The 13,216-nt window shown below is 36.2% G+C and overlaps 1 protein-coding gene across 14 annotated transcripts in view; it reads right to left on the bottom strand.

Annotated features, from left to right (window-relative positions):
* Kif21a (kinesin family member 21A) overlaps positions 1 to 13,216 on the bottom strand; it is a 131,359-nt gene that overhangs the window by 2,492 nt on the left and 115,651 nt on the right. For all 14 annotated transcript variants that reach the window (XM_033763599.1, XM_033763600.1, XM_033763602.1 and 11 more), the window contains 6 exons: positions 11,568 to 11,704; positions 9,666 to 9,846; positions 8,070 to 8,234; positions 6,668 to 6,785; positions 5,027 to 5,197; positions 3,498 to 3,697 (listed from right to left, as the gene is read on the bottom strand). In XM_033763599.1, coding sequence (XP_033619490.1) covers positions 3,498 to 3,697; positions 5,027 to 5,197; positions 6,668 to 6,785; positions 8,070 to 8,234; positions 9,666 to 9,846; positions 11,568 to 11,704 — 972 coding nt within the window. The remainder of the gene's footprint in view (positions 1 to 3,497; positions 3,698 to 5,026; positions 5,198 to 6,667; positions 6,786 to 8,069; positions 8,235 to 9,665; positions 9,847 to 11,567; positions 11,705 to 13,216) is intronic.

Genomic DNA, 13,216 nt, shown 5'->3' with positions numbered 1-13,216 from the left:
ATTGAGGACCTACTCCAGCCCGGGTATCATTCTAGGTGGGTGGGACACAGATTCAAAAAATAATAGCCCATGTTCTTTGGCATTGTGGACCATATATTTTAGCAAGAAGAAACGATAAGCAAACTGTAACAGATAATAACAGTAAATTAGGAGGTGAGGGCTATTACAGTAGCAAAAGGAAAGGCAGAATACTGCAAGTGGGTCAGGAGCACTGTATGACAGGTACACTGTGAAACAGGGGAGATCGATTCAAAGAAAGAACTCTAAATCTCCACAGGAGTTCCCAAGTCTTTGAGTGAATGTTAAGTTTCACACGGTTTAGGCTGTAAGGCCAGAGAAAAGCAACTGCCAGGGAGCTACACACTGAACCACTCTCAGAGCTCACACGGGGCCATGACAGGCTCACATTCCGACGAGAGAGAGACGTCACAGACACCTGAGACTTTCACTAGAACCAGAGAGTTACGTTTTAGTGGAGGAATTAACTAGCCAGACTGTAAAGGCTACTTGGATCTGCCCTAAAAAGCTTCAAAAAAACTCTCAAAAAGATGAAACTGAACCACAAATCACTTAACTGCCTGACAAAGCCTAACGCCTTTACAGAAATCTAACAAAATCCAGATACTCAAAATGCAGTGCTATGGTAGCAAATATCCATTAAAGTTTTACTGGATTATGAAAAGAAGCAAAGAAAAGGTGAGTAATCATCAAAAGAAAAATCAATGGATGACACCAGAGGAGGAAATGACAAATATTACTACACAAGGACCTTCAAAAACATCTAAGCTTTCCCATCTGCACAGATTGTAATTATAATGCCTACCTTCTGAAACTATTGTGAGGGCCAAATGCAATAATGTCTGCAATGTACTTAGAACAGTACCTTGCAGACAGTAAGCAATGTAAAGATAGATGTCTGATAAATAACAAGCATAACTAATTTTAAAATAGGCCTTCTGAGCTGAGAACCAGCTCAGTGAGAGCACTTTGCCTAGTATGTGCAAGGCCCTTGGTTTAATTCACAGCAACCCCTTCCCAAAAAAGCCTTTTTATTTGATTAGCTATTTTTCCTAATTTTGAAAATTTATGGTAAATATACTTGCATGTGATGTAGCTTGGGAAAACTGAAAGTTTAGTTTACTTCTCCAAAAGTGAGATCACGTCATGAAAGAGAGATGAGTAGTTACACCACAAGTCAACTCCTGCGTCTCAGCGGCACACAATGCTTAGTCTCATCCCTAGGGCCCACACCTTTGAGCTTGTTATTTTCAGTAAATAATCAAGGACACACATTTCCAAGGAGATAAGCAACGGTGGAGACTCTTAAGAAAGGAGTGTATCTTGGAAACAGCGTCAGTGGACCATCAAAAGTAATTACTTCAGAAAAACACAATAAATGTGCTATAATGTACCTTAAAGATGGGGGAGGGAAGTAAATCTACCCAAAAAGAAGGATTCAGTGGCATCTGCACAACTAATGAGAAATGACACAGAGCTGAAGTAGAGGTTTTTTAATTAAATCACGGCATTGATGCATTTGGGATATGCACTGACTCGCAGCGATGCTCAAATTAAATTAACTGATCCACCTATGGAATAGATATTGAGGTGGTGCTTTCTGCACAAGACTTTCTTGATCACTCTATTTTGTAACCCTGCTCTGCTTTATTTTCACCATGGCATTTACCAACATGTGACATATTCTACTTATTTGCTTTGCTTCTTCTCATCAGGATGGAAACTAGAGTTCGGATCTGTTTTGTTTACTATTCTGTTCCCAAGAGTCTGAAGCAGTGCCCGGCTGGAAAGATGCATTGTGAACAAATAAAATCTTTTCCTGTGCCAACGTCTTCAAGAGTTCTGCCTAACTTATCTTCCAGAAAGTTTAGTGTTTCTGTTTTAATATTTAGATCTTTAATCCACTTGGATTTTACTTTAGTGCATGTTGAAAGATAAGGGTCTAGTTTTAATCTTTGGCAGGTTGAGATCCAGTTTTTCCAACACCATTTATTAAAGAGGCCATCTTTCCTCCAGTGGGGATGGTCAGCTCCTTTGTCAAAGATGAGGTAGCTGAGTACATCTGGATTTGTTTTTGTGTCTTCCAATCTGTTCCACTCACCCTCAGGTCTGTTTCTTTGCCAGTACCATGCTGTTTTTATCACAGTGGCTTTGCAGTATAATTTCAAATTGAGAATTGTTATACCCGCTGCCATGTGTCTGTTGCCTAGGATGGCTTTTGCTGTTCTAGGTCTCTTATGGTTCCAAATGAATTTTTGGATTCTTTTTTCTAGTTCTGTGAAATAAGCGTTGGAATTTCAATTGGCATTGCATTGAATCTGTATAGCAGTTTTGGTAGTATGGCCATTTTCACTATATTGATTCTTTCTATCCAGGAGCAGGGGATATCTTTCCATTTTCTTATAACCTCTTTGATCTCTTTTTTCAGAGTGCTGTAGTTTTCAGTGTAGAGGTCTTTTGCTTCTTTTGTTAGATTGATTCCTAGATACTTCATTTTTTTGGATGCTACTGTGAATGGGATTGTTTCCCTAATTTCTCTCTCAGTTAGTCTGTTATTTGTGTACAAGAAGTCTATTGATTTTTGGGTGTTGATCTTGTATCCAGCTACTCTGATAAAAGTGTCAATTAAGTCTTTTGGTGGAGTTTTTTGGGTCTTCAATTTAGAGTATCATATCGTCTACAAATAATGACAGTTTAACTTCTTCCTTCCCTAACTTTATTGCTTTAATTTGACAGTGTGAAATAGGAAGAAAAGGACTAAAGGTGTAGGGAAAGTGGGAAGGGTAGGGGAAAGGGAATAAGGGGAAAAACAGGAGAAAATGAAAAAATGGAAATAAAGTGTTTGTAAATGGTGAGGGGAGGAGGGGGTGAAGGGAGGGCAGGGACAAGGGGAAAAAATGAGAACCAAATCCTGTCATGTAAAGGTACAAGATCTCAATAATCAATGTAACTGTACTGTATACCTAAAATGTACCAAGAAACTCAATGAGGAAAAAAAAAGAACTAACAAATAAACAAACAAACAACAGCAACAACAAAAATCAACACTGACGTCCACATGAAGGAGGAAGGAGACAATGTTATGTACTTACACTTTAAAAGGGCGGAGAGGCATGAAATATTTTTAAGAATTTTGTTACAGATATGAAAAATGAGAAATTTGTTGCCTTTCTAAAAACAAAAATCTTTAGAAATTAGTCATCTATGAATTTTTTTTAAATACAAAATCATCAAAGAGAGATGTGGCAGCAGACCCACTGTTACAATCACAGAGCTAGGACAATATTTTTGTCGGGTAAACTGAGATTTCAATTCAGTGCTCATATTATCATTGAAAAATATAAACCATGCATCTTAAAACAGACATAAGAACAGGCAGGCCCCCCTATGCTCATGTTTCTAGATATTTACAACTGATAATAGTTATTAAATCTGAATACAAACAACCAATAAAGCAAAATCATATGGGAATAACTTACTCAGATGCAGTAAAAATGTGGGTAGCATTAACACATATGGCATTGATAGGACTATCGTGACCCTTCATCTCTCCAACTGGCACACACGTGTCCACATTCCAGAGTTTCAGAATGCCCCCTCTACAGCCACTGAGCAAAACTGGGTGGCCTGGCACCACTCCCAAGGCACATACCCAATCTTTATGTGCATTTGGAACTTGCTGAGAAACAAAAAACAAAAAGCAGAGAGAGACAGAGAAAGTGAGAGCTATGATCAGCTGCAGGGCAACCTTCCAAACCAGACATTTTCATACCAAATTAAACTACATTTTCATTGACAAAACTCAACACTTGGAATGCTGAATGGTGTGAAAATCACACACATTTATGTTCTATATAATAAATCTGCAATTTAAAGAAATAAAACTGTAATTTGCTCCCAGTTTGCCTCATTAATTTCCATCATCGTTATCCATATTAAAAGCCTATAAATGTTAAAAATCTATAGAATTGAAAGAATTCAGAAAGTATCCAAGATTTTTCAAATATCAAATCCTACTCACAAACAGTGAATATCTCACCTTTCTTGAGAATGTATTTGACAAATGAGTTTGAAAACTACAACCTCATACTTAGGCTACAAGGACTGCCACACAAAATCATCAGTCTAAACCTTTCCTGGAGAATACAGATGCCTAATACTTTTGCTTTGCTTTTGCAAAATGTCAGATGTAATCTATATTTTTAATATTGAATAAGTAACACTTATAAGACCATATGACTATATGTTATATATGATTATATTTATATGTACAATATATCATCACAACCACGAATGTGTACACCATAGAAGAAAAGCTTTAAATACAGTATACGCATCTGTTGCGCCAAGTGTTTTCTATTTCTGTTTATTCTACTTGATCATTTTCATCTGCTGGTTGCAAGTAGGAAAGTGGGAGCAACTGCAAAGCAAACACATGTGCATATGTAGAACATGTTCAAGGAAAAGCTTGCCCAGAATTTTACCTATCAATTAATTCCTCTCCCGGAGAGTTAATGGAAGAACTATCATTCTGTAAGAAATACACTATCACTGCTACATAAATGAAAATGCCCCTACAGATGAAAATTCCTTGGAATTACTGTTGACTTCAGTTAAACTTGAAACTCTTTGGAATATATGCACATCCAATAAAAACAAAACAAAACAAAACAAAAAACCACAACTGCTCTCCTCCAAGACTGATTTTATTTGATAAACACATGTATAGGACAATTCCAGATCTGTCAACTCTTTCCTATTCTCCTTTTACAGTGTTTAGTGCTGAATGCTTCCTTCCTTATAATTAGTAAGTCTGATAATTGATAAACTGTTAAGAGGAAGCACTGATTAATATTACCCTTAAACAATAAAAATATACACAGACTCTCTTTAGGTTCTTATGTAAAACACTGAGTAGTTTTGAAATGTCCATAGATAGCCGGGGATTTAGCTCAGTGGCACCGTGCCTGCTTTGAATGTCTATAAACTACAGAAGGTTTTACATTACCTGAAGAAGGTCTTTTTGAGCTATGTCCCATTTCTTGATTCCATTGTCTCTGGACCCACTGAACACGCTATCCCCTTGAATGGTTAGTGCCTCTATGCCATCATAATGAGGGGGTTCAAAGTTGTGAGTAGGACTTACAGTTCCAAGGGCCCCTTCAGTTACATCAAACATCTAAAAACACAAGCAGAAAGAGAACAGTCATCTCATTTAACTTTCCAATAAACATCTGTGTGTGTGCATTCATAGAAACACATATCTGCTGTGTTATCTGACATGATTTGTTTTGTTATAATTAGTTGTTGTAACACTTAGCCTCCTTTCTTCAGTGGCTGAAGTTCACTGACCTCTGTGCAAAGTTCACATCTATAGTCTGATTCTAACTCCTACCACTTTCACGTCTTTAATTAACCTGAAATGAATGACCTTAAGGAGGAATCTAAGTCCTATTTCACATCAATTTTGCTTGTGTGATATGTGCTTTCCTGTCTGCAGGCTTTTAAAACAGGCAACCAGACCCTTTTGTGTCTGGAATGTACAGAAATGATGTGTTCAATAATAAAAATACTACATATCCATCCAGTTGAGATTCAAATAAACAGCACAATTATAACTTCATCACTGTTAGGCAGTACTGCAGTCCTGGAGATCATCTCCAGTTACTCAAAGCTGCCATTCACAATTATGTCGGTTTTCTTAGGTGCCCTCATCTCTACTGACTGAGGGCCTAATGTCTTCCTGAAAGGTAGAGTGACCCATATAAACTTGGGGCACTCCATTTCAAACGTTTCCTTTGACCTTCAAATATCTTCTTGCCATCTTCAGAGGCTCAGGTGGACTTATTTCTTCTCAAGCCTCACATCTATGATCTGATTCTACCCTTGTATCAACCGCCTCTACTCCAATTATTCCACATTTTCCTCTGCCCTGACACCATTTTCTAAGCAGATAAATAACTGAAGTCTTCTGAACATAAATCCTTCTCCCTATTCTATTTTCAAGACACTCATCTCTCAATTAGTTTCTAGAAGAAGTACTTGCATTTTTCTTACTGTATCCTCTTTCTGTTACTATTGATTGCCATGGGTATTCCAACACTGTCCACATATCCTCTCTCCCTTACCTGTGTCATCAACTCTACCTCCCCAAACGTCTACTTCTATCTGGATGCTCTCAAAGCTACTTCTGTCATAGCTTAACTCAAGCTCCGGATTTCCAATGGTCTGCTGGCCTGCATGTGAATGTCCTCTGTTTCAACCTCAAATGTAACATTTCTGGAATCAAATTATGCATCTTTCCCCACCTAATCTGCTAATTTCATGCAACCATAATGGCCATGATTTATTCAGTATAAAAGATGATGATGATGATGATGATAATGATGATGAAAGTCAATTACTCACTGGAAGGCTGAGCTAAAAGATCTTAAAAATCTCTCCCACTCTATTTCTGAAAAATGGGAGTACATAATTAAATAATAGTAAAACCAGGACCTATGAATGAGGGAAAGACTCAAAAGAAAAAGCAAAGACTAGAAGATGTGAAAAAATGAACAGGTTAAAAGAAAGGGTCCTGGATGAGTCTGAATACTTCAACCCTGTTACATAATAGGCAAATATAATCCAACAACTCGATAATACACACTTTGATGTAATGGTCCTTGGAGCCAGTGATGATTAGATCTTGTCCACTGGAAATCTGATCTACAGTAAGGCACATAACAGGGCCTAGATGTCCCGTTAACTTCCCTGTAGACTGAAACCTTTAAAAAGAAAGAAAAATGACTCTGTTTGAAAGTACTTCTTAGAATGATGGCAATAAGCCTCTACAGGAAGTAACCTATATTCTTTCATAAAACTTCACTAATTTTCTTTTTTATGTTTCCTATGAAACTCTATTCAAATTAGGGTTAAAAAAATGGCCAAACCAACATATTGTATGGTGGAAGTTCAAGGTCCTAAGTAAGTTATTCTAAAGCCAAGCAATTTCACTTAGGTAATAGAGCAACAAAATTGTAAATAAATGCTAATGGCTAATATGGACTCCCTCATTATAAATGTTAATATGTTAAGTGTCTAAAATTGTGACAGACATATGACAGTCACAATTTTTGATCTTTGTGTTTGAAAAAAGGAATGGTATCGTGGGTTAACCAAGTCAACAAAAACATGGAAAAATATTATTGTATCACATACATATGCACATTTTCACCTAAGCATACTGTACACTTGTCTCTTTCACACACACACACACACACACACACACACACACACACTCAAATATCTGCATGTGCCAATGCACACATATGTGTGTGTGTCTATCAGAAGGGGGTCCATTTCATCAATTCTTATAAAGATATGCAAATGGCTAGGACAGATATTGAGCTGGAAGAAAAATATGTGATGTCAGTTGTCAGAGGCTGAAAACAAAACTATTACATATTTTCACTTCAAATCAAGCTCAGCTAAAGCATAAAACCTCACACTTCGTTGCAGCTGAAAATCAAGGGGATGACCTACAGCAGCCTGACACTTTGTCATTTTTTCTTATTAGCACCTTTATGTTTTCAATACTTCACAGTTTATATCCGTTTCATTATTTTATATTCATAAGAAAACCTGGGAGAATTTATATTAATTTATATTAAATTAACTTTATAAATGAGAAAAGTTGAAACTCAGGATGTTTAAACGATGTTAAAAAATAATTCTTTCAAAGGAAATGGTGAAACTTAGACAAGAATACATATTCACCTTTATCTAATAAACAACATATTTGCAGACAAATACTAAGCGATCATAACACAAATATGCTCTATTTCTCCTCCATACATTTTCCCCCAGCAATGGAAATTAAAGGAAGGGAACACTGAGTATGTTTGTTAGGACAAAAGAGACATTTAGAGTGGTTGTGCTAAATAGAAAAACCCATGATTTTACATCTACTTCTGAGACTGTAAAATCAGATTCCATAAAAAAAAATATGTCAGTAATGTCTGAAGTTGTATTTGTGATATGCAACAAGTATGCTTTCTTAAAAGTCCTACCTCTTCAGATCCCACATCCTGACAGCATTTCCAGAAGCTGCGTAGAGGAACGTGCCCGTGGGGTTGAGGGCCACCTGATTGATTTGGTTTTCTCCAGAAGGAATAGCTACAACCCGGCTTGTACTTGCAGAACTGGCATCTCCAAGATTAACTTGACCGGAAGACCTGCATAAGACACAAAGGAAAGGAAAACAAGTCTATTTCCAGACATGAATCAGGCTTTGAATTCCTAGGAAAGTAGCTTATAGGCAACAAGAAGAACTTGCTCTTTTTGTCACTACATACAGAGTGCACATATTCAGCACATATGCATGTCTGGTGGCTAAGTGAATGAATGAAAGAGGATGACATGGTTTAAAACTCTTAATTTGATGCCTATTACAATGCTAGACCCTGAATTAGTAATGACTAAAATATCATTTAAAAAAAGATTAATTTTAAAAGATAAAAACTTAACAAATGATATAATTCCATAAAAGTAATTCATTTTCCTACAGGTTTCAGAAGTTCTCTACGGAAGGGGCTTATCAAATTCCTTTTGTATTTAAAGTTGCCTTTTTGGATTATGGGCATTGGGGACTTTTTAAGTTATATGCAGTTTTTGTTGCTTTAACTAAATTATAGATAAGCATTTACTATGTTTTAAAGTTTTAATTATAGCTTCCTATGATTTCTACTTCCTCAGATAGATTCTAGATGGTATTTTAAACCATTTTAAAACTCTTCTCAACTAACTTCTAAAATATTAAGTTATAACCAACCTTTTCAAATTTGATGCTAGTGATTCACCTAGGTTGGTAAATTTCTGATTTAACATATATATAATTATTTTCTACAAAACTTCTCTCGAGAGATTTATATTCAGTATGGAAAATAATTTATAGTTCTCAAATTATAAATTACTTAAAAATTAATAATCTATGTACTATACAAATTAGTAAAAATTAACCTTTTCAATTCTCCCATCCCTCATTTAAACAATGAAAATTACTCAGTTTCAGTTATATAAAATGATTCTTGTCAATCTCATGACAAGAAGAATCATTGTTTTAGGTTGTTTAATGCATTTATAATATAACATAATAATAAAATATAAGCAGACAATGAGCAAAAACTTCATCTTCCAATTGTCCAACACAACCTACAATTAAGAAATTTGTGCTAACCTCCAAGTAGTCTGAGGCCTAAAATTATACTCGTTTATTCAATACCTCTTAATTAAAGGTTACAAGTACTTCTTGCAACAGTAATTATAGCCATTTTACAAGAATTGTATTCATTCAAAGCAAGCAATATAAACCATTTACTTCCATTGAGTATTACATAGTATGCAAATGTAATATCTTACCTTTGCGAGAAGAAAACATGAAATATGTACTTAGCACAAATCAAATACAGTTAATCTCTTCTTGTTTATATTGGCCACTTATTTTGTCAATCTTTTTTGTTTTTTCTTATTTTTGTCTGGGTTATTTTTTTTTTTACTGTGAACACTTATAACAGTCTCTCAGAAGTGCCAGGTAATTCTATATTTTCTTTGGTTTGTAAAACAAATAACTATTTACTCCTTAGGCTATTAGTTTCTTAGTTACTTACGTCAGTGTTCGAATGCACTTTGCTGAGTCTCTGATATCCCACACCTTAATGTAAGATGTTGACACTGTGAAGACCAGACTGGTGTAATTACAGTATTTTACAGATACAACGTTGCTGGGATGACCACCCAGGGACATGATTTCTTGCCCAGTCACTAGATTCCATACTTTACAAGTACGGTCTAAAACAAACAAAAACAGAGGAAATACTGTTAATAGGGACTACTCAGATTGTCTTACCAGTAAAAAGTATTTCAATCATTTCTCTTCTCAGAGAAGGGACGGAGGCAGTAAAATCGTGATTATTCAATTAACATGTATCAGGCCTCTTCATGGTTGAGATTCTACAGCAGGTTTATAAGCAAGGTAGTTATAAAAGATCAGATGAAAGTCAGGGACATCTGGCATATGTATTACTTGCTATTAAAAATGTTAATTGTAACAACATTTGAAATAATCATATCAAAAGAGTCTTGCCTGAAATTGCCCTGAATTCAAAATGTCCTTCTAGAACGAGTTTCTACAAAATACTGTATTCTGCTTTGATCACTCCTCCACATCTCACAATGCACTTTTATTCCACCCCCACCCCACCCCAACCCCGGTACTGGGGATGGAGCTCAGGACCTTGCACTTGCAAGGCAGGCGCTGTGCTACTGAGCTGAATCCCCAGCCTTCACAACACACTTTTCATGAAAAACACACATACCCTTTTCCCCCACCAGGGGACTGATGGACTTTATTTTTATATTGACCCAAATACATAATCACCATAATCACAAAACTTTTCTATTTTTTTTTTGACATGTTAAGTATCTAAGTAAAGAAGATAAATCTGAATCGCTGGAACAGTATGGTATTTTCATGCAACAGCTTTTTTTCATTAAGGGAATTTCTTGTCATTATTATAAAAGTTCTAGCTAGTTTTTCATACTTCCCTCATAGATAATGAACAACAAATGTACGCTGATTAAATGGAATGTTGCAACATACCTAAATTCTAAAACTTCTTGCTAGCCCCTTAAATTTCTGTGCATGCTTCCTTTTTATGACCCTAGCCCCCGCAACTTCTCTTGCTTGTATTCTATCTTTTAAACCAGTCAGACTTCATTTCCAAATATACACTACTTTTATTTCCAAGTCTGCTAGTTTTATTCTGTCACCCTCACTATCAACCCTTACATGTCAGCATCCAAATCATCTTATAACATTTATCTGAAATGCCTTGTGGTCAAAGCTTTCCCAGGTTCTTACAACCACACATACTCTCTCCCCTTCCTGAACCCCAAGACTTTTACTTTAGAGCTCTTTAAAGTTTACAGTTGATTTCTAGGTGCTTGCAATTATACTAAAGGGACTAAGAGCTCAGGATTGGAAACGAGCAGACCAAGGTTTCTAATCCTGGTTTTTCTGCTTACTAGCTAAATTTTCTTGAGAAAATTATTTAATCTGTTGAATCCCCAGTTTCCCCATCATTAGCATGAGGATATAATATGTAACTCACTGGCACTGTTGTGAAAATTAAATGGGACGCGTTTGTATACTGTGCCTAAGTCTCCCATATAGCATAGAAATGGTGCTTGCTACTATCTTCTTTTTAGCAAAGTGTATATTTTAATGATCTTTGGTGAATCTGTATATTAACCTGTATTACAAAATCCAGAACCTTGCATTCAGTAAATTCCAAAATTCTGAAGGGCGATGTATGTATTTATTCTCTTACCCTGCACTCATAAAACATCAAGAGGCTTTACTTCTTTGAATATGCAGTGGTTTTATATTTTATGTAATTCAGGGATTGGATCAAGTATCAGATTCTTAAATAGTGTGACTGTTTTTGAGCCTGTTGAAAAGTTAACTTTAAAGAAACCCTATTAAATACAACCCTCAAAATTACTAGTACCTTTTGATCCAGTGAAAAGAAGATCATCAGTAGAATCCACACAGAGCACAGCTTTTGTGTGTCCTTCTGCGAGGTGAACACACTGAAGTGGGGAGGCTCTGACTCCTTTTGAAGCAGGAAATGGGTTGATTATGCCCCTGAGGCGGAGAAACAAACCAACCAAGATTCACTTCAATGTCTCTATCAGGGGAATAGGCTTATTTTTCCCAATTTTAGAATGTTTTTATAAGCAATTAGTCATAAAAGCTAGACTGATCTCTGGCTGCTTTTTTAAGCAAAAGAACAGAGACGAAGTGTGAAATGGTAACAGCAATGATGGAGTGCCTTTAATTAGGCATCTGCCGGTAGCCATGTTCTGCCGTTAGCCACGTTCGGCCGACAGGAAAGCCAAGGGCATCCTGGGATTTTTCTTATGAACAGTTTCCACTTTCCAAAGCTTTTTTCCACGTTTATATTGGCTGTTGTTTGGTATATTGAATTCTGGAAAATTAGGAAGAAGCAAAAAAGATGAATAACTGAAAGACATAGCTCCATGTCATGCTGGAGTGTAAATTCATGTCAAAAAGAACATGCCAGAGAGAGTGTAGCACACAACTGCTGACACTATTAAGAAAAGCAGTTTTCAAGAAAACACTAAAGACAACATTAGAATTCTGCATGGACAGAAATTTAAGGTAAGCTTATTCAAAAAGATAAGAAACTTAAAGGAAAAAAAATTTTTTTAATTTTTTTGTTTGGTTTTTTGAGGCAGGGTCTCACTATATAGTTGAGACTGACCTGGAACTCACTATGTAGCCCAGGCTGGTCTTGAACTCACAGGGATCCTCCTGCCTCAGGCTCCCGAGTGATGGAATTACAGGTGTGCACCACCAAGACGGCAGAAAAAATTCTAATAATTTCTGAGAAGATTTAAAACTGAGAATGTTTTGTACATTAGGCTCTCCAGGGAACTTTCTCATAAATTTAATATTTCTGAAATTTCTGCTTTATGGCACAGGCTATGCCCTTCCGGGATATAAATACTATCAAAACACTATTCCTATCCTTAAAAAGCTTAAGGTCTAAGTTAAAACAATGGTATTGGGAAGACTAAAGATGAAAATGAATTAAGACATAGTAAATCTATAGTTTATAGGAAGAAATGAAAAATGATGTTGAAATACATCTACAGAAGGCCGATGGTATAATACCACTCCAAACAAAGGGATAAAGCAAAACTGGTGTGTTTCCATCTTCTTGGTGAAAGAGAATAATCTTCAGAAGAAAAGGTGTAGGGCAAAATAAAAGACCACATTAAGAAACAGGGAGGTACAAGTGCAAGGACCGGAGTTCAATCCCCAGTACCAAAAAAAAAGAAAAGAAAAAGAAAAAGAAACAGGGAAGTAGAAAGGGCCTCTGGGGGAGAAGAGGAAAGGGGAAGGGGTGGGGAATAAAGTGATCAAGATGCGATATGGATATGTATCAAACATCAAGCTGAATGTGATCCCTCTGGATGGCAGACATATTAATGAAAATAGAGGCAAGGTACAGAGATGGTTAAGAAGAAATTCTGGTCCAAGATAAGTGAGATCTGACAATGGAGCCTTACTCAGTGAGTTCAAATATTTGTTTTTAAATTACTCTTGTGGGGGCCGGGGATTTAGCTCAAG

This window comes from Fukomys damarensis, unplaced genomic scaffold (genome assembly GCF_012274545.1).
Source record: "Fukomys damarensis isolate Sample0158 unplaced genomic scaffold, DMR_v1.0_HiC HiC_scaffold_15, whole genome shotgun sequence".
Classification (NCBI taxonomy): Eukaryota; Metazoa; Chordata; class Mammalia; order Rodentia; family Bathyergidae; genus Fukomys; species Fukomys damarensis.
This window is presented reverse-complemented; position numbering and strand designations above follow the sequence as displayed.